Source organism: Halichoerus grypus, chromosome 7 (assembly GCF_964656455.1).
Source record: "Halichoerus grypus chromosome 7, mHalGry1.hap1.1, whole genome shotgun sequence".
Taxonomy (NCBI): Eukaryota; Metazoa; Chordata; class Mammalia; order Carnivora; family Phocidae; genus Halichoerus; species Halichoerus grypus.
Window position 1 is genome coordinate 14,300,751 of NC_135718.1, and position 22,300 is coordinate 14,323,050.

The following is a 22,300-nucleotide window of genomic DNA, read 5'->3' on the forward strand; positions in this document are numbered from 1 at the left end:
CAGAATTTCCTATCAGTCCTTGCCCCAACATCTGCTGGTTCAAAATACTAAGTTACCATAATGCAGGGCATTCAGAGAGAAAGGATGTCATTTTTTAGTGCTTTCTGAGGGAAAAATACACACGGAAAACAATGTCATCATTCTAAACTTTGAGAATCCCTTTGCCTAGATAGACCATGCACACTTTTTTATCCTCACAACATTCTTGTAATGCAAGAAAAAAAAAGACAGTAAGATCTATGGAACAGAAAGTTTGTGTTTTATTAAAATAGGTTGCCAGAAGTTAATTGACTCCCATCTGTCTTTTCAAGCTTAGAAAGAGCCAGCCAAGAGGCCTCTTGGGCAAGGAGGCAGGCCAGGACTCACAGAGCCTAATGCTGCTATTTGGTCCATAACTCTCCCTGCTGGTGGCCAAGCCCTTTTCAAAAAAAAAAACAAAAAACAAAAAACAAAGAAAGGCTGAGCAGAGAACAGTTGCAGGGTCAGGACAAGGAAGGTGTCCTGCCCCCAGAGTCATGGGGCCGACTCCACTGCCAGATTGCCGAGGAGTGTTGGGCTGCCACACTGTTAGTAGGTCTCAGAGACTCAGACCCTCCCATGGGGATGCTCATGGCCACCCTGCTCCCAGGCTGGCCTAGGCCTTGGGTTGACATGCCCACCAGAGAGTAGACAATCAGCCAGATTGTGCCAAACATGTCCGCATCTCCTTTCCCCCTTCCATTGAGTCTCATGCTCCAATCAGTCTTCTATCTCCCACTTGCACAATGGGAAAGAGACACCCCACTCGGTTCTTTGCTTTCTGCCCTGTTAGGGGCAAGTTTAAGTACATCCAGGGGCCTTTTCTTGATGTTCGCTTGTCAGCAAGGCACCAAGGAGAATCAAGAAAACTCCTGCAGAGGATCTGTCATCATTTCTTTTCAACAACATTTATAGTACAGTGCTGGGGACTAAACACTAAACCCATTAGAAAACAGAGCAGATAAAAACAGTCATCTTTGATTTACCCTGGATATGGACACCTGAATTACAAAAAATTGAAGCAAAGTTTTAAAAAAATTGACACAGTTAATCATTACAGGATTATTATTGCAAACACAAAGGGATAGTCAAGTGCTTTACAAATGAAATGCTGCCTTTAGGCTAAATGCAAATTTGCAATGGGGCTTTCAAGGTCCAGAGAGGAGTAATTCTCCCCGGGCAGGTGGCTTTGAGAGAAGGGGCTGATGATCCTCAGGGCCTATTGCTAACTATTGGACATATCACAGATAAGCCCCCAAATCTCTTTTACTTCACACACGCCTGAAGACCAAGGAACACCTTGGAAATACTAATGTACTCTCATCGGTTTTCATTATTAATACATAGACATATCAACCCACAGGGTTATCATCTACAGATCATGAACTATAGCCATAATTTGTCTTAGCAAGATTTAACAACATAATAAATATTCTTTATATCATTCTAGAACTGTGCTTATTGTACCTGGAAATACTCAAAATGTGCTTCAAGTACTCAACCAGAGTCTCACTTTTGCGCAATTCATACCACCACACTCTGGCATCACCTACTCTCACTCACGAAGGCCAAGTTTGGTTCAGATACCAACCAGAAGAAGATTCTTTCTTTCATTAAATAAATCCATCAAGACCGTATCTGAAATTAGCATGGTTTCAGGATCTGGGCAATATTGGGTCCCATAATGTCCTGGCTACAGAAGGTAGATCTGAAAAATTTTAAGGGGGAAAAAAAGGATATTAAAATGATTCGAGGGGGAAAACGAGACATGGTAGATCTAACGTAATGAGTAATCATTATTTTGTAATCACTTTTGCAAATATAATGTTCATTTTTTAAATAAGTTTCCTTTTCTTTAATTATAAAATTTCAAGATGTACAAATTTTTATATAAGTTGCAAATTTCAAATTATATGTAGGTTTTAAATACCATTAAAATTTTAAACTCTGTTTAATACAGAGTTTAAAATACAAGGGAAAGGTAATACTTACTCATATCCATGTTTTCCAGATATATCTGTCACCGTTTCTGCTCCCAACTTATTCTGAGAACGCCCAAGCAAATATTCCTTCCAAATGAACTCAATATTTGTAACATTTCCAACATTAACATCTGCATCAATTAACTTTGTGTAAGTCATGCCTGGCTTAAGTGTTCCACTGTAAACAGAAAAAGAAGACTCATAAGCTCACACTGGGTATTCTCGGTGCTGAAGTGAAGCCACATCCGTGTTGTATCATGAAAGAGGACGTCAGGTCTGCTGGCATTTGCTTGCAGGAGATTTATTGTTTTCGTTCATGTCGATCAGCATCTTGGAATAGCAGGGTTCTGAAGCTTGAAAGGAAGGGTGAGGTAAATGTTCCCATTCCCTACTGGACTAGTAGATGTTGGGGAATGCCTAGAGAGGCATTTTCTTGATGGGATCTCCATAATGAAAGGTCTGGTCTTGGCTTTCTAGTCTCAGAACACCAGATTTTTATTGACACCAGGAAATGATCACACTGTCAACGAGGAGCTAAATTCACAGAAAACTGATCTCTCTGTTCCCAAGGGGGAAATGTTTTCTTTTTATTAACCAAAATGTCCTCCAACTCTCTCCCTGGTAACTTCTTCACTTGCATGAAAAGAATGACGTAACCAAACTAGTCATCAGAAGATGTTTTGGTGAGCATGGCAACAGAGCAGAGAAGTGGATTATCTTGAGGCATAAGGCACATCTTATCCAAGCCAAAATGAGACCAGATGTGATTTCCCTATTTCTCCTGTTTCCTTCTTCCATTCTTAATGTATTGTCTATCTCCTCTCATTAGAAGAAAAGCTCCACAAGGACAGGACCTGTGGCTGTATTCTTAGCAATCAGACAATTCCTGACACACGGTGGGCATTTAAATGTTTGTTGAGTGAATGAATTTTGCTATTCCTAGGGCCTGTCTTACTCTATTCCATGTAGAATTAATTGCTTTACTTTTCTTCTAGCTTCTTAGGGATAATCTTCCTGTTGCTCTCTGGACTGCCTTCACTCAGTGAACCTACTGTGCGGACCTCCATAACTGTGTCATTAGAAGCCCACATGACTAAAATATAATCCACAGGGAGGGGCCAGACTCTTGATTCTTGACTGAAAAATAGGAATAGAGAGCGTGCAGACGTGTTAATCTGACTTCATTTCAAGATGGGACACATACAGTAAACCAGAAATACTGAATTATTCTTAAAAGAGGATTGGATGACTACGCAACAAGATGACAGACTGCTTCTTTAAATATTTGCAAAAGAAATGCAGAAATGTCAAAATATTCTTACAATTTTTAAAAAAGATTTTATTTAGTTGTTTGAGAGAGAGAGTGCGCAGGAGCTAGGGTGAGTGGGGGGGGAGGGGCAGGAGAAAAGACTCTTAAGCAGACTCCCCGCTGAGCACAGAGCCCCACGTGGGGCTCGATCTCATGACCCTGAGATCATGACCTGAGCCGAAACCAAGAGTCGGATGCTCACCCGACTGAGCCACCGAGGTGCCCCAAAATATTCTCACAAATTTTTAAGCAGGTCGGGGTGGGAACTGCCTATTTGTTCCCACCTGCCCCAGGTCAGAGGCCTTTATGCAGAGCTCAAACTGCCCAGCCTTAGGCAATATCCTGTGGGCCTCAGAGCCACAAGCACATGATTGATCGTATTGAACTGCTCTCAGGGAACTAGCTTAATGGAGACACGAAGAACACGTGGAAATAAGATATGTTAAGACAGGGAAGGGTATTTGGAACAGAGGAACCACCTGAGTGAAGTCAAAGAGAGGAAAAGTGGGATCTAGTGAATGCTGGGTAGTGCAATCAGGGTAATCTGGCTGAGCTGAAGATGAACAAACCAGATGGTGGGAGACAGGGCTGGAAAGGTGGGCTGGAGCCTGTGCGTTCACCAGGGTCCAGAGGATCAGACTGAACCCATGGTTGCTGGCAGGTGCACTGAGGCAAGATGATGTGCACAAACAGCCAGAATGATTAATCTGCCGCATCCTTCGGCTGACAAAATAACCACAGAAATCTCTTGTTTTTCATGCCCCTGCCCAATCTTTGAAGATGATGGAAAGCAAAGAGGCAAAAATCTAATCCATTCATTGGTTTGCAAAAAGGAAGCATCTAATTAGTGTGCATAACCTTAATTCTGGAATGGATTACAGAATTAAACAACGTAAGTAAAATCTCTAATACAAAAATGCTAAGGCTGACCAAAGAAAAGATTAAAGGAAACTCAAGATAAAAGGGGACTTTAGCCAAAGGTACACAGTGAATGTCTCTGCTGAATTATTCCCACCTTTGACTATTTCAACACTTGTCCGGTATCTGTGCATGCTACTCAGACAGCTTATTAGAAATCTGGCCATTTATATAAATGTCTTATTCTATAAGTAATTTGAATCTATACAAACCAAAACATAGGCGAATTTGTATAATGTTAATGGACTGGATTAACAATAACTTGTTTATTGTCCACTTGCTTTATTATCTAGATCTATAATTTTATGCTATCATTTTCTAACCTTTTCTGTTTGTAGGTGAACTGCAGAGAAAATAGAGCCTATGATTTCTATTTTATATCTGGAAAGCCAGAAGTGAAAAGAAAAGTCGAATGTGTCAGGACAGCCCATGGCATTCCGCTGTCGGAAAAGCCCGAGCTGCTGACTGAGCCAGTCTGAGCGAGTGCCCAGCACTGTGCCACCTGCCACTGCCTCGTCCTTGGCCCTTGCCTACCTGGCCATCACAAACTCTTCCATGTTCCCGGTCGTTCCACCTACACGGAGAATCAGGGTCCCTTGAGTGGCATTGTTTCCATCGAGTTTGACAGATAATTTGTGCCTCCAACCTGGAAATTAAAACAAAACAAAACAAAAAAGTGAAAATGAAGTGGTGAAAACACGAGAAAAGCATGACCTCCTGGGCACTTTGATGTGAACGCAACTTTTAGCCTTGAACACGGCTGTTCGTGTTCACGAAAAAGCACAACTTTATATAGCTTGAGTGGCTTTGGTGAAAAACTACATTTATTATTTTTTTTTTTTAAAGATTTTTTTTTTTTTTATTTATTGATTTGACAGAGAGAGACACAGCGAGAGAGGGAACACAAGCAGGGGGAGTGGGAGAGGGAGAAGCAGGCTTCCCGCCGAGCAGGGAGCCCGATGCGGGGCTCGATCCCAGGACCCTGAGATCATGACCTGAGCTGAAGGCAGACGCTTAACGACTGAGCCACCGAGGCGCCCCGAAAAACTACATTTAAAAATACATATAAATGTACATGATTTCATGTTATGAAAGTAAATAGTGTCATGATATTCTCTAAAGAAAATTCTTTAATTTTCCAGGCATTTTTATGACTTTTTAAAATGGAAGTGTGTGTCTTCTTCTGTCTATTACGTTTGTATTCTGCAGCATGTATGTTTTGCACAGCCAGGTTTTTATTGGCCATGGTTTGGCAACTAACCCAGAATAAATCTAGAAAACCTAGCGGGCAAGAGGGTCTGTGCTTTTTAGAATGGGAGGTGAAGTGAGCTGTCCCTTCGTCTCCCGCGGGGCTCTGTGCTCAGAATGCCCAGTTAGCCCAGGTCTGGGGCAGCACAAAGCCTGCCAACAGGACAAATCCCTTGCAAGTGGCCAAGGGTTACTTTTACAAAATCTGGAACGAAACAGATCTTTCATTGTGAATTCTGGAACTGCTGTATGTTTAGTAACACATTGAAAAAAAAAATGCAATTCTTCCTGAAATTGTTTGAAAAACGTTTGAATGGGGAAAAAAATCTCCAGAGAGAATTTTCAATTCCTGAGTTAATCGTTGCAGAGTTCTTCCCTCCTCAGCCCATCCCACTGCCACATCTGCACGGAAACCCCTGTCCCCAAGCTCCCAGAGACAGCATTGGCGCTTTATCTGCTTTATCCCATGAGCCCTCGGAACCATCTCATCTGACCTTTTAGCGTATCTGGTGCAGTGGATCCATCCTTCCTTCCTCATTGTCTTTCTTTCCCTGGCTCCTTTTACTGCTCTCCACACCGGTTTACCTTCTCTCTCTGAAAGAGACTGAGACCTTCCTCAGTCTCCTTTGCAGGTTCTCTTTCTCTGCTCTCTTTCTTCTCATTTTACGCACTTTTTGGGTAATTTCATCATCCTCCTCCACAGCCCTGATGGCTGTCTACACACAGGTATATCTCTCAAATCGCTATCTGTAGATCGCATCGGTCTCCTGTATCTCTGACTACCTTGTGGGCACACCCCCCCACACCCCAAGGCATCCCAAAACCTGGTAAGTTAGAAACTGAGCCCATCAGCCTCCTCCAAGCCAGACTTTCTTCCTGTGTCATCAAGTTCAGCTAATGAAACAACATCCAGCGAGCCAGAATCATCCTTGACTTCTCGACTTTTGGCATCCCTCAAATCCATTTGCCAGGTTCCATTTTGCTTCTACCTCCCAACCATCTCTGTACTTTCTCCCTGTCTCCTACCTTTCTGTCCAGCTTTATTGAGACATGAACATTGTGGACGTGTATACCGTGATACACACATAATGATATATTGTGAAATGATTAGCACACAAGGTTAGTTACCATCCAACACCTTCCATGGTGGTGAAGCAACACTTGTCCTAACAGGTCATTCTGCTTCCATCTTGTCTCCCTCTAATCTATGCGGCAACAAGAATGGCTTTTTAAGAAACCAATCTGATAATCTTAACACCCTTTGGTGGCTTTCCAGGAACTCATAAATTCCGAACTCCCCACATGGCTCATGATTTCATTATTGACTTAATGTACATCTCCTGCCTCATCTCATATTACTCTCCTCCTGGCCTCCACAGTCCTGACGTGTGCTGTTCCTTCTGCCTGGAATGCTTCCATTTCCTTCTCTCTTACTCATCTTTCAGGAGTCCACTCAGAAATCACCTTCCCTCAGAGAGCTCCATTGACTTGGTTGTGGAAGACCCTCTTTTGCATGTCTCTTAGCAGAACGTTTATTACCTGGGATTGAAACTCCCCACTAGTCTAAACTCACGGTATTGCTTCCTCCCTGCATCCTCAGAGTCTGGCCCAGTGCCCAGTTATTTAGTAGACACTCAGTAAAAACTGTCGAAGTTTTAAAGATAAGTACCTTAAAGCATTACAATAAAAAAAACTGAGCTTCAATACTTACGGGCAAATGGGGAAAGAGACCCTGTGTTTAAAAAATAATATGATCTATTAGGCTGCGTATTTTTGAGGTGAAATCTATCAGCAAAATGACCCATTGTTGGGCAACCTTCTTTGGGACAATGGAAGCAATTTCCCTGGTGACAGAAAAAAAGAGGTAGGTTAGAAATGTAATTAGAAATGTTGACCTTCAATAAACTCTTGATATATTATTAAACTATGATAAATCTTTGAAATTTAAATAAAGCACATGCATTTAAAAATGACTAAGTTGCCTAATAGGCCACCCTGTTTTCAAAAACAAAACAAAATAAAACAAAAACAACTGAGAGGGGAAAAATGGCCTATTAGAAATGTGAGTAATGCTATGAATAGAGAATCCCCAGAAGAGGAAAGTCAAATAGTCTATAACTATGGAAAAAGCTGCTCAATCTTACTAGTTGTCAGGAATGGGCTAATGAAAACAACATACAATTTCATACTCAGCAGATCTGCAAAAATTAAAACAATTTGCAACATCAAGTAGTGGTGAAGACAAGTGTGGGAATCTCATTTGCTCCTGATGGGAATGTAAATTGACAGATGTTGCAGACAGCAATTTGGTAATGTCTAATAGAGACAGAAATGTGAGGTGCCTGGGTGGCTCAGTCAGTTAAGCATCCGACTCCTGATTTCAGCTCAGGTCATGATCTCGGGGTGGGATCAAGCCCCGCGTGGGGCTCTGCTTGTCCTTCTCCCTCTGCTCCTCCCCGTGCTTGCACTCTCTCTCTCTCTCTCAAATAAATAAATAAAATCTTAAAAAAAAAGACAAATGCACACATGCTTTGACAATTTCACTTGTATTACGTGCCATAAAGAAGCTTCCACACAAGCACACTAGCAGACATACAGAAGTGTTTACTGAGAACTGCTTTTTTTTTTTTTTTTTTAAGATTTTATTTATTTGTGTGACAGAGAGAGACACAGTGAGAGAGGGAACACAAGCAGGGGGAGTGGGAGAGGGAGAAGCTGGCTTCCCGCCGAGCAGGGAGCCAGATGCAGGGCTGGATCCCAGGACCTCGGGATCATGACCTGAGCCAAAGGCAGACACTTAACGACTGACCCACCCAGGTGCCCCTGAGAACTGCTTTTAATAACAAACACCTGAAACAACCAAAATGTGTATTAGTAGGGGAATGAAGAAATCCATTGTGACTGATTCCTATAAAATAAATACATTAGATCTACACATATCAATGTAGATCTCAAGTTTATAAAATTTAACAACAACAAAAAAGCAAATCCAGGAAGATAAGTGTAATACTATTTATCTGATACATATTGGATTTACTCCAAACCCTGCCTCAGAGGAGGGTGGGAAGGAATGAAAGGGAATGAAATTTTATCTGTACATTTTAAAATTCGGAGCAAAACTAACAAAATGTTAACTTAAAAAAATCTTGGTAGCGGTGTTTGAATATTTGTTATTTTAAGTTTTGAAGTTTCGGATATATAAACCATGAACATTAAGGCTAGGATTATAGTAAAGCATCCCATGTAAAACTCTATTTTTAATGAAGAAAACTTGTAACAATAATAAAAGGGCTCATATTTATTAAGGGCTTACCACATGCCAGGCACTTTTTAAGCACTTTACGTGCATTTTACTAACTAATCCTCACAAGCCTCTTTATTATTACGGTGCTTTCAGCCTCCTTATCGAACAGACGAGGAAACCGAAGTGCAGAGCAGTTAAAGAATTGGTCCAATGATGCGTGTCTAGTAAGTGAGGGAGCAAGGATGTGAACCAGACAGCCTGGTACTAGAATTCCTCCTTCATTTTATTTTATTTTATTTTATTTTATTTTATTTTATTTTATTTTATTTTATTTTAATTTTATTTCATTCTGTTCTGTTCTATTTATTTCACTTCACTTCCTTTTTACGACTGTTTGGGTAGAAGCACAATAAAACATGTCAAGGAAATTGATGCAACGTTCTCTAGTTTGTAGCCATGATTGGCATCCACGTGGCACAGGAGCCAAGCTTCTCCCATCTCGCAGATCGTAGCCCATTATCTCTGACTATACTGTGACTCCGAGGGCTTCTTCCATATGCCTTCAGTACCGTAAGTGTCAAGGTCCGTTTAGCCACTCAGAGCAGCATCTGGGGCCGGAAGGAGGAGGAAGCGACATAGAAGGAGGTGATTGGGGAAATGCCAGGGTTTGGCTGGCAAGCTCCCCGAGCATGGCAGTTCACCAGGGCATGCCATGGGTAGGAACAGCTGGATCCCGAGACGGAGAAGGTGGCTGAAGGGCATCCAGTCACCTTGCTCTGTTTAAGAGGACGGAAACGGCTCATTCCTGTCCCAACACTAAACTTAGTCTCAAAGTGCTATTACTTACAATAAACTCCAGCTGGAAACCCCACATTTTCTACCCTGATAAAACAGGGAATTAGGTCTCTGAAGCGTAAGAAGGAAAATCTTTCCACTTCTCACTACAAAATGGATTTTCTTTCTCCTTTTCATAGTGATAACCAAATGAAAAATACATTTAGTTCAGATCTGGCACCGTGCGTTTTATGACTTAAACAAAATCAGATTTGGTATTTTGTCCCTTATTGATCTGTGTGGAACTCCTGTGAGCTATCTATGCCTTAGTTCGGCTCTGTATAAATAATTAAATTTTAATAAAATAATTTTCACGTTCCAAGTAAATAGTAATATGTTTGGTTGTAGCTATTGATTGGTTCAACCTTCTCGGGGCATCTTTGAAGATGACATTTAAAATATACACACAGACAATTTTTTGCCCTGGACTTATGCCTGTTACACAGTAGCATCTAATTACTGCATAACAAATGGCCCCAAACACAAACTTGGATATAATCTTCAAAAGAGCTGAAACAACCAGAATACAAATAGTTGGTTTAGTTATTTAAGCCCTTCAGCAATCCAGCTACTGTTCAGCACTCTGCACAGAGAAAGAATCTATTATTTCCCAAGATGGCAGATGCATTTTTTGCCACATACTCAAAGTACTAATTTTTCGTTGGCCGATCATGGTTCAAAAAATGACTTGCTAATTAAATTCCACAGCAAAATACTTTACTTACCGCTTTGAAAGATCTGTAGGATCTACAAGGATAAGAAATAAATGCATCAGGATTGAGAATGCTTTCAGTATAGAAGCGATGACTTCGGGCATGGTTGCAATCAAAGAAGGAAACCACTTCTGCAAAGACAATTTCCAATTAATTGATAGCAATAAACGGATTAACTGATAACTAATAGTAAGAACCATTTCTTAGAAAAGTAACTTAAAAAAACAGATTCTTGACTTGGGATGTCTAGACAGCCAGACCTTGTATGTAGGCTTGGATACTGAACAACATTTATCAATGCACATATCCTTTTCTTTGTACCAAACAATTCTTTGTGTGAATCTCAAGGGACATTCAAGCAGGGTAAATAAACAAATGCAAATAGAAATGACTTTGTGTTCTGATACTATTATCTTCAACACTTCCCGGATCTTTGACCTAGAGCTTTCAAGCACTTAGAGCTTTCAGTATTCTTGTGCACACAGCATCTCCACCTTAGACCAATTTGTTCTCTGTCTCCCTGTTTCTGCATGAAGACTGAACTCCCTCCTATTCAATCACAACACAGCCAACAATGTTAACCCATGCACACATTTAACTGAGCTTCGAGGTGTGACAGGTGAGATACTAAAACAAAATCTAGATTCTCAAAGATCAACCAAGTTGTGTAGGTCATTGGAAAACTAGTCCATGGCAGACACTAAAGATGTTGCTATAGAAGATTTAAGAGCATAAGTGACTAGAATGCTATGCTAACTTCAGAATGCACAAATGTATTTAGATGCATCTTATTTATTATTGCAATAATCTGAACTATTATTGGCCATAATGTCATGCCTGGCAATGACAGAACTAACTTGTCTGTAGCATTCTTTACAATACCTATGTGGTAGATCATTATACTGTAATAGTGGCCTCCAATAAGTCACTCTTTTTTAGGTCCTCACCCCTTTGCAATAACAGATTACCATTCCTCCCTTCAAGAGCAAGGAGCCTATTTTTTTTTCACTCCCCCCACCCAACCCTGGATTGCAAGCTAGTCCCCTGACTTGCTTTGACCAACAGAACATGGAGAAATTGACCCCGTGCAAATTCAGGTCCTCAGTCTTAAAAGACCTTCTAGCATCCACTGTGGCCTTCTTAGAACCCAGCTTTTCTGTTAAGAAATCCTGGTTAACTGGCTGGGAAGAAAGGCCCCGAAGATGAACAGACCACTTAAAGAGAAGAACCAGTACCAAGACCCCAGACGTGGAAGACCATGTTGAATCTTCCCACCTAGCTTAACCCAGTGTAGCCCCCTACTGGATGCAATCACACAACTCACATCGCAAAGCAAAGTTTCTATAGAACTCTGCCTTAATCTTGACCCTCAGAACAATGGGCAATGAAACCATTGTTCTTTTAAGCCATTCTGGTTTGTCATGCAATAGATAACTGAGACAGGGTAACTTCAGAAAGCAAGATCAATAAAAGGCATTTTTTTTTTTTTTTAAACAAGGACATCCCTTACGTCAGGTCTTTTTATATTCAGATTTATATGCACAATTAATTGTGATGTAGACAAGACGGTTCGTTAGCATTTGGGAAATATAAATTTTAAAAGCAAGTGATTTCTTAGTCATAAGTATAATGTAAAATCGAATATCTTAATGTCTTCGAACTCACCTAAATCATAACATGAATGATACACATACTTTTTTTTTTTATTTAAGATTTTATTTATTTGACAGAGAGAGACACAGTGAAAGAGGGAACACAAGCAGGGGGAGTGAGAGAGGGAGAAGCAGGCTTCCCGCCGAGCAGGGAGCCTGATGCGGGGCTCCATCCCAGGACCCTGGGACCATGATCCGAGCCGAAGGCAGACTCTTAACGACTGAGCCACCCAGGCGCCCCGATACACATACTTTAAATAGAGTTGTAGGAAATTTTATAACGTCTTAAAATGATAGCTTGTGAAAAATGTATTTTACTTGAATTAATTCTTTACAGAATTTCAAATGTTCTGTGTATGTATATAAAGAAATATTATGATCTATATTTTATCTTAATAGAAAGGATTTTAAGTCATAATACAGAAAATAAGAAGAGAAATAAGTTTTATAATAGGCCTTATTTGAATGAATTTTGCTTATCTCTTCTAGCTGGAATTGGCTTTCTCGTTTTGAGTGTCTGTAATTCACCAGTTATTGTTTCTTTTCTTCAGTAGACATTGCAAACAGATACTTCTAATCACATTTACTCTTCAGAACAGATATTAAAACTTTGCAATTTGTCTCTAGAGAAGAGGACATTCCAGCTACTCTCAATGTCATGATCTGTGTATCTTTCCACTACACCAGCCGATTGGAAGATCAAATAATTACATCATCAAGATATTCTGACCATGTGGAATCAGAGGGTGAGATATTTAGAGTCATTCATTTATTATCATATCATCATACATTATAGTATTATGCATTTTATATACTATGTATGATACGTTTCATTATTTACATGATGATGATATGCAGATCCAGAGAATAATGAAATCCCCAAATAATAACTTCTGTTGCCTTATTACCAGGTGCTCTATAGATACTATTGTTATTGGACACTATTATAAAGGGTTAAATACTATTTGTTTATTTGTGATTAATTTAATGTATAATCCATAGTGATTCTGTTAAAAGGTAAGTCAAACCATATCTCTCTTCTGCTCCAAATCCTCCCACGTCTCCCATCTCACTTGAGTAAGAGCTTAAATCTTTATAATGGTTTATAAAGCCCTGTATTATCTCCTTCTGCCCCTTCTCTAACCTCATGCCTCCTACTCTCCTCTTTCAATTCACTCCAGCCACAGTAGGCTCCTCACTGCCATGAACTCCCCAGGCAGGCTCCTGCCCCAGGCCCTTTACACTGGCTGCCCCCCACCCATTGGCCTGGCATGCCTTTCTCCCAGGTATTCTCATGGCTAACTCCTTTAGGTCATCTTTTCAGTAAGGACTCCCTGACCACCCTATCAAAAATCTCCTTTCCCCACTCGACCCCCACTATCACCAACACCTCATATTTCATTCCATGCTTTATTTTGTCTCCTTACTCTATTATTGTTTTTCTAGCAAATTAGAATATTAGCTCCATCATGGAGGGGTTTTTGTCTTTTGTATTCATTTCATTTTGTATTCTGTTCCTAGAATAATGCCTGGCACATAGTAGGTACTCAATACATCTTGCTGAATGAATAAGCATATCCTTCTCATTTACATTGAATGACTACAACATGCTAGACATTCTGACAGGCCCTGGGGATACAAAGATAAATAAGACATGGACCCTGATCTCACAGATCTCACAACCGGTGGGAGCTTTATGAATGTGACTGTGTTTTGGGCTGAAGTATATTTTTATATTATATTACGTGCAAAAGGGTGTGGATCCTGTCCAAGGAGGGAGCCGTGTGAATGTATAATAGCCAGCTTCATATTTTAGAAAGTATTTACCTTCCTTGTAAGCGTTGAGATCAAAGTTAAATAAAGGTGTTATTAAGTCTTCACATCCTGGCATATGCTTCCCTCCATTTGGGTAAAAGTCAAGGTGACCACAAGCATTAATAGTCCCAGCACCTGAAATAGATAAAAGCAGGATAAATGCTTCTAAAATTCTTTTCCATGCTTCAGTGTAGTTTCTGTTTGTATTGAAAACTTACCAAACTCAAAGAGCAGGCGAACTGCATTTGTATGAATGACATCGACAAATTCGGCATCCGAGGGGTCCAGCCTAACTTCATTTGGAGTATTGTGGAAATATGGCCCGGCTGGGTCCAACCCTGGAAAAAAACATGAAAATCCATTAAGCCAAGACATGTTCTCTCCAAGAGTATATTCATAGTGTTGTTATTTTGGAAGAATAGATGGTGAGGGCAAGGTATTCTTTCCTTTATGATATATATAGGTCAAACACCACGCAAGACAAAGTATAGATACATAAATTGAGTATAGACATGCAGGTCTCTATAGATTACCATGTCACATTCCTATACACAAGTAAGGCTGTGTCCAGACAATGCCAAAACAATTAACAAAGTCAGAAGGATCAAATTCTAGGGTCTGTGCAGGATTACCATATACCTAATTAAGGTATGGATTGCAGATGATCTCAAAAGCAATATCGGTATGCAAAAATAGAGATAAAAATAAAAGATAAGAGCTCTTTAGCATGTAAACATGAATCTACAAAGCAACACACTTAAGCTTAGTTTTCAGCTGTGGCTCATTATTTCCACTTCATTACATTACAAATGAAAAGCCTGACATCCGGTGATGTGAAGTGACTTGACAAGGTCACCATATACTGGAGGCAAAATGGACTAAGAGCACAAGTGTCTAGACCCTCAGCCCACTGTCTCCTGTTCAAATATCTAATAAAGATAAAGGTAAGATATCTAGAGGTCTCTAAGATGTTATGACCATTCACATATCCACTCATTTATACATTTGACACTTATTTATCAAGCACTTACCATGTGCCAGGAACTAGGTTCAGCACTTGGATACAAAGAATAAGGCCTAGCCTTGTCCTCAAAGAGCTTTGTGTTTGATGGACACAAAGAGAGAAGACAGCTCGATCCAGGATGCTCTCAGTGCAGAGACAGAGGTGAGCCTAGGTATTATGCAAGCACAGAGAAGCAACACATAAGCCAGTCTTGGGAAATTGGGACATGCTTCTGCTGGAGATGGGAAATACGAGCAGAGATCTGAGGAACCAGAAGAGTCGGCCAGGGTAAAGAGGGGTCAGCAGTGCCCCAGGGGTAAGAAAGATACTTTTCATGGCCTGCAGGTGAAACAGTTAAACACATCTGGGAAACTGTAACCGGTTTTTGAGGGCTGGTGTACAGAGTTTTAGAACTGGGTGAAAGACAAAACTAGCATTGTAAGCAGGAGCTAGATGTAATCTGAACCACGCAAAAGGGTTTGGACATCCTCTGGTTGGCAATGGGAAGCTCTTACAAGTTTGCAAAAGGGGAGATAACATTTTAGCAAAAATTCCTTTGCTGTAAAGTGGAGACTGGATCCCAGAGTGGAGAGGACTTGGAGCAGAGCAGCCTGAGCCCTGTGGAAATGTGGCAGGAGCGAGAAGTGAATGCTTGTGCCCCACGCTTCCAAGACACAACAGTCCCAGGATCGATCTTCAATGCTAGGAAGTTCATTTGATTGTTTAGTGTGCAATCGCCAATTCGCTGCAAGCTTCTGATGAAGTCAAGAGCTCTGCAGAGATGCATCCAAATGTGAGACCCACCTCAGAGTCTACTGATCAGAGAAGGAGCAAATAGCAGGGAAGCAGGGCCCCTGCATTTGGGGGGTTCCAGGTCTCAGGAGGAAAGGCAGCAGAAGGTTCAACTTAGGCATGTCTTAAAATCTATCATTTAATTTTGCTTTGAACTGGTTTTATGATAAAGCTAGTATCTTTCTTGAAGTTTTAGTTCTTTTGTTACTCAAGGAACATGATTGTTCAAAAACTAACCACTTGCAAGGAATATAGATTGTGGCATCTAAATTATAGCAATCTTTGGATTTTCAGAGAGCCTTTAAAAATGTATTGTTTTCTATTTACTCAACGGGATAATTCACTTGGGAGGAAGAATTGGGAGTTATATAGTATCTGATTTTTGAAATCAAAATTGAGAAAAACAAAATCTTCGCAAATTTATGGTAACCCAGTGTGATTTTTAATACATGAACAGCAATGTTCCTCCCTCTCATTTATGGCTGAAAGGCTGTGTAGGCCCCATGATGTTCCATCTTCCCAAACTCTGCCCATTTCTTCATTCCCCCGGGCCTGAGAACTTAGAGCAAAGGGAGATTTTTGCTACCCAATGACTTCAGAATAAAAATACAATTTTATTATCCCAAATAAGAAAGATGGCCGTGGGCTGGTGCTGTTGTTGGGGTAGGGATTGGGAGCTAGAAGAAAGGAAGTTTTCAGCAGGAGAAATCTGCTATACCAAGAGGCTGCAGAGACAAAACACTGTACATGCAATTTGGAGTTCTTAACTATTTTTAGAAAAAGATACTTAAAGTTCAAATTTGAATTTAAAGCATAAGTATGTGTGTGAACTACAGTTTATTGTTTTAACCAACAGGAAATGTACACCTACTATGTGTCAGGCCTGGGGAGGTGTGGGGGTAAGGGAGACTTTCTTAGTAGCTCAGAGTCTATCAAAATAAACAGGTGAATGAATAATTGTATATATATGTATATGTATGTATATATGTTATATATGTATATATATAACCATGCAACACAAGAGTTGCATTTTCGGATATAATAGAGGGATATTTCAAAGGATATGGGAAGTAGAGAGAATTAACTCTGTCTGAGGAAGGTGCATTTGAAATGAATCTTGAAAGATGAACTGTGGCCATTTAGGGCAAGGGGCAATAGCATGGGGCAAGGCACAGAAATACGAAAAGCCACGATGAAACATGAACCATTTACGTGACAAGCTAAGAGGCTTTGGGCAATGGAAAGTTCCAGCAGTGAGTGACACAGCCTGTATTTGGAAACATGAGGACTTGGCAGCACTTGTGGGGGATTGGGCTGGGGGACCCGTCACGAGTGACCAAATCCAGGCGAGCAATGAAGAAGGCCTGAGCTGGGACAGTGACCAGGACACGGACAGGTGCAAAGCGGACGAGGAAATCCAGCACCTGCTGACTGAATATTGGTTGGGGATGCAGAGCAGAGAGACGCCAGGCCAACTTGTTGATACTGAGGCTGATACTTCGATCTCCATCCATCTGACTCAATTGGTTTGGAAGTCGGTGTGCAGGGAAGGGAAATGATTGATTATCATCCTCAAAAACCTAATTCACAGTATATACTAATTCACGCTAATTCATAGTCTACATACCTGACTCTGCAACTTATTTTTAGACTTAATAGTATATCCGGGGGTAATATTCGACATTCTAGCAACTGGAACAGCATGGGCCCAGGCCTTAAACCAGCATCCACTGTGAGCTGCGGCCCCGATGTGTCCAGGACATCCTTCCAGAACCACCAGTGAGGCTCTAACTCATTCTTTGTGTTTGCGGCATGGAGGTGCACAGCATGTCATCTCCATCAGCGTCCTCGGCTGGTAGAGGTCAGCTCCCATTACTTTCCCACCACAGGTAATGCCGCAGTGAACATTCTCTAGCGTGGATCTACACCCTCATGCTTTGAAAATCCTTTTATGTGTAGTTGAGTCCCATTTTCTCTTATCTTACATTTGCTTCCTCAACTTCAGTTGGTGTTTCAGATACTTGATTTTGTGTGTAAACAAATGTGTAAGCAAATTCCAGGCCCAACCCCAGGGCAGGCTTACCTGTTATTCTTCCAAGGCCTGGTACCCTTGACCCAGCTTCTCCGGCCAGATGTGCTCCCACGCTGTGGCCAATCAAGTGAACTTTAGAAGGAGAATATCCAAATTTTTTCTGATAGGATTTTTAAAGGAAAACAGAACACGTATTTTTAAAAGACCAGGTGGAATGGCTCACATGTGCTTGACCTATGCTTGACGTATTTGTCCCTCTCACACACAGGATGGGAATTAGTCAATGGACAAAGTGACCCCCCACGTCCACTCGCCTCCTTGTCTGGCTGAAGGAGAAAGCACCGGGCAGGACTGGAGGTCAGGTTTTTCTTCCTGTGTTAAGGGGCCTCGTGGTCCTCAGGAAAGAACAGCCCAGCAACCACATCTATGGCTTCCAGCCCATGCCCATTCTTCCTGAGACCCAACCCTTCCGGAATATACCCAACACAGGTCAAATGCAGTCATACCCAGGCTGTTACCCACCTTACCTATGTCTGTCTCCTCCAGATGAAGGACACTCTAGCAAATGCCTGGGCTGAGTTTGGTCTTCAAAGAGGTCTTTTTAAGAATATTTACAAAATGACTATGTGTCTAAGAGTTCTCTCTCTCTCTCTCACACACACACACTCAATGGGGAACAAAGGAGCAAGCATTTTTAGTTTCATCTAAGCTTCAAGTTCTCTTCATGATAACAGTGAAAATCAAGCAATTGCCTTCACGTGGATAAATGTATCATTTGATCATTTTTTTCCCCACCAGTAATGACAATATTATATGCTGCTTTATAAAGAGTATTTTCTCTTTCATTAACATGTGAATGGCCGCCCCAGGATGTCTCCTGGTCCTTAGGGGGCCCCTCCCTCCAATGCTGCCACCCTTTCAAATCTATGCTTTCTTTCTGTCTTCCTCTACAGCCTGTTATCTGAGATCAGCCCTCTTCCCCCTCAGCCTTCCCCTCCTCTGTTCCCATCAATTCACTGAACATGTACCTCAGCAAATGCTTCCCCCTTCAGCTCAGCAAACATTTCCTCTCCTATAAGCCACTACTATTTATTTCCTGGACCTAGAAGAGCCCACAGCGCAGGCCCCAGGATCCACGAAGAAATTCACAAAAGCTTAGGACAGGTTTTTCTCTGAAGAGGAGATGAATCGGATTTCATCCTTTGGATGCAAGGACCCATCCTAGTACCACCTTGTGCCCCGGTCTCCCTCAACAGCAAGGGAGAGCAGACAAGCAGTGTGGGGGCAGAGGTGAGGACTTGCCTCCCTAAGTCCTCTCCCGCTGCTTCCTCATTGTGCTCAGGATTCGAGGACCACCTCCCTTGGCTGCCCATCTAGGTTAGCTGATGCTCCAGTCTCTCTCCATCCTTGGACTTCTTCATAGTACCGTCCCCACACTTAGTCAGAGCAAAAACACTGTCTCACTCGCCCTGTATCTTCGGTGACTAGAACAGCGCCTAGCCCACAGCCAATGCAGAGGAAAATACTTGTTGAATGAATGAGTGAACCCTCTTTAAGAGTCTGAAAGGGTCATAAATCTTTAGATTTTACTTCACTGCATTTTATGGTGGGAAATTACTTTCCATAATGGTAGAGCACTTGGAGATTTATAAATGCCTCAGGGTATAACCCTCATAAATAGCAAAGTCTATTTTATTCTTTTAGAAAATGTATAGGTTATTGTGCCTGGACTGGACTAAAGACCTAACTAATTCACTGCCACAGAACCCAATTTCTGTGGGAAAATGTATTTCACATTCTAAACAAATAGCATTCATAAGATGCGAGCAGTTTATAATCATTAAGGGTGGGTTTACAATGGGATGAAAACTAACTGGCAGGAGAGGGGCCTATAAACTGACCGGGGAAGTGACCTTGGGGGTGGGGTTAGGGCTGGGGAAGCATTTGGTGAGGAGCCTGTGAAGGGACACTGCCACCAAGTGGCGCTTTGGAGAACCACAGGCACTTCTTTCCCAAGAAGTAACTTCCCTTTCCTGGTCACCATACAGAAACGAATGCTTAATATCTCACATGTTCAGAACTCGTGTAAGCTAATAAAAAAGCCATAAAAATCAATGCAAATTCTTGGTGTTATTGTGCAAAGCCAACTAAACACAATTTTTTAAAAAATCAACGTTTCTTACCGTGAGAACATCAATAAAATACGCCACCTCAGCACCAACAACGCGGAGATTGTTTACGGCATGGATGTATTCCAGCGAACCGTTAATCCAGTCTATGTTAATGCAGTTCACGTCTTCCACTTTTAGCAACACCTGGCACAAAGATTTATTATAAGTATGGAAGAAATAAGAATTAAAGAAAGCCAAAGTGACTGAGCAATGGATTCCATAATAAGAAATAACACTACCAGGTGTTGAACCTACTACGGGCTAGGTCCTGTCCTAACCCTTTTACATATATTATCTTATTTAATCCCCTTTACAGATAAGGAATCCAAAGCACAGACAGGTTAATTAAACTTCCCCACGATCATGGTTCCTAAAACCATGGTATGAATTCAGGCAGCCTGACTCTACTATACTATATGGCCTTATAAATAATTAATTGCCTACTATGTTAGCAGTCTATTAATCTTGAGTATCACAGAGGAAAATTAATTTCTTGGAGTGGACCTGGAAAATTTTTTCCCTTAAGTGAGAAATTTATCCTATCATTCAATCTTTTGTCAAAAGTGAGAATTTATCAAAGAATAATTACAAAGAAATATGCTCTCATTGTAATCTATGCAATTCATAATAAGTGAGTATAAATAGGAAATGGATAATTCATTTGGGGCCTTGGGACAGGGACAATGTAACTGAATGGAGGAATTACCATGAATATGCATTAATATATGCAAAGTACATTCTCATTAAACATACAGCTTTTACACAAGTATAAAGAAGGGTTTGTCCACATCATACATTGCACATGTCTTGCTGCCATTTTCCATCTGATTTCCATCCAGGTATGTTTATACGGGTCATCTTGTCTGTTCCAAAGTGTGAGGTTTGGATAGTTAGGTAATTAACTGCACTGATTTCCTGTTTCAAGTGAAAAGAGATTAAGGTAAAATAATAATTCAAAATTATTTGACATTTAGTAGAATTATTCTAAGTCTGCTCAAAAGTCTTCCACTACATTTGATTCTTAACAACCTTCTTTAATATATTTTTACCAAAGAAATAGTTACTGCTATGCACTGCAAAGTGCCAAGAAATTATTAATGCATTATCAAATACAGTATATAAATGTAATCACAGGAAAGGAAAGGAAAGAAGAGTGTTTGGTTTTAAGGCAAGGTTTGTGAGACGATGCTGGGTCAGTTTCAGTCAGGACTTCTGTCAGCCTTACTTTTGTATAGCACTTACTTCTCGGCTGCCAATGGGATTCACGAGCAGTGTGCTGTTTGAGGCTTAGAAGCATGCTGCAAAGGGGCGCCTGGGTGGCTCAGTCGTTAAGCGTCTGCCTTCGGCTCAGGTCATGATCCCAGGGTCCTGGGATTGAGCCCCTAATTGGTCTCCCTGCTCAGTGGGAAGCATGCTTCTCCCTCTCCCACTCCCCCTGCTTGTGTTCCCTCTCTCACTGTGTCTCTATCAAATAAATAAATAAAATCTTAAAAAAAAAAAAAAAAAGCTTGCTGTCAAGGTGGCAAAACAGATCATTCACCCCACTTTATGAGGGAGGAACAAAGGTTAGGATCTCACCACATGCAGTAAAATAGCATATTAAAGATCATTTTATGTAATTACCTTGAATGTTCTTTTGTATTTCTTGTATTTTGTTGGATTGTTCTTATAACCAACCAAACTCATCTTAGTGATACTATGCATTTAAGTGATTTCGTTATTAAGAGAAAAATGAAAAGGCACAATATAAGAAATGTTCAAAATTCTGTTTTGAGAAAAAAAAAATGAACACTCTAATCAGCGAGTTGCAAGTTTGACAATGGTGAATCTTATAACAAAGAGCCTTCAAACAAAGAGCCTATTACTAGCTACTTGTGTTTAATAGTAACATGCAAGTTAATCATACAAATTCTGGCTAGTTAAAGTATCTCCAAGATGGTAAGCAAACAATTATGAGAATCCTAAGTTGGCTTACACAGTAATTATAATATGGCTACACTCGTATCTGCCTATGTGCCAGGAATTGTTCTAAGCACTTTATGGTGTAGTTCATTTACCCTCCATGACACTGTGAGGTAGGTACTAACTTTAGAGATTAGGAAAAGGCACAATGAAAAGTTAAGGCACTTGTCCCAAGAGCACTCCGGCTAACGAGCCCTGGAGTGAGGGGCTGAAACCCACACGGTCTTTCTCTGAAGTCATGTGTTCCACCACTGAGCTCTCAAGTTGGGATCTGATCATACTGTTCTTTACTGATAGGGCCCAGAGCAGATGTGGGATTTGTTGAGGCAGATAATAAAATCAAATGTATCTGGGCTTTCCTGGAAGTTCTGCTCTGCTGAATAATGGAATCCAAAGGCAAAAACATTTATCCATCTATATATTTAAAAGAATCCAGATGTTAACTCCAACTCCAACTGGAGCCCCTTGAACACCAACTATATTTCTATTTCTATGTCAAAAAAAAAAAAAAAGCGCAAACCTATTTGGGAAAGGGGATTTGGTAGAAAAAGTTTGTTTAATCTTTCCCCGTTGTCGCGAGAAGAGCTAGATGCTGGATGTGGGGCCT

At 40.8% G+C, this 22,300-nt stretch overlaps 1 protein-coding gene across 3 annotated transcripts in view; it reads right to left on the reverse strand.

Annotated features, from left to right (window-relative positions):
• Positions 1-242: 242 nt before the first annotated feature.
• Positions 243-22,300, reverse strand: part of PNLIPRP3 (pancreatic lipase related protein 3) — a 35,002-nt gene continuing 12,944 nt past the window's right edge. Inside the window, exons 3-12 of one of the 3 annotated variants that reach the window (XM_078076841.1) lie at positions 20,527-20,646; positions 19,744-19,875; positions 17,612-17,720; positions 13,952-14,071; positions 13,746-13,868; positions 10,279-10,394; positions 7,187-7,319; positions 4,762-4,873; positions 2,011-2,178; positions 243-1,726 (exon numbers count right to left, since the gene is read on the reverse strand). In XM_078076841.1, coding sequence (XP_077932967.1) covers positions 1,663-1,726; positions 2,011-2,178; positions 4,762-4,873; positions 7,187-7,319; positions 10,279-10,394; positions 13,746-13,868; positions 13,952-14,071; positions 17,612-17,720; positions 19,744-19,875; positions 20,527-20,646 — 1,197 coding nt within the window. In that variant the 3' untranslated portion in view covers positions 243-1,662. Of the gene's footprint in view, positions 1,727-2,010; positions 2,354-4,761; positions 4,874-7,186; positions 7,320-10,278; positions 10,398-13,745; positions 13,869-13,951; positions 14,072-17,611; positions 17,721-19,743; positions 19,876-20,526; positions 20,647-22,300 lie in introns of those variants that run through there. The other 2 variants (XM_036096284.2, XM_078076842.1) reach the window with 2 other exon arrangements.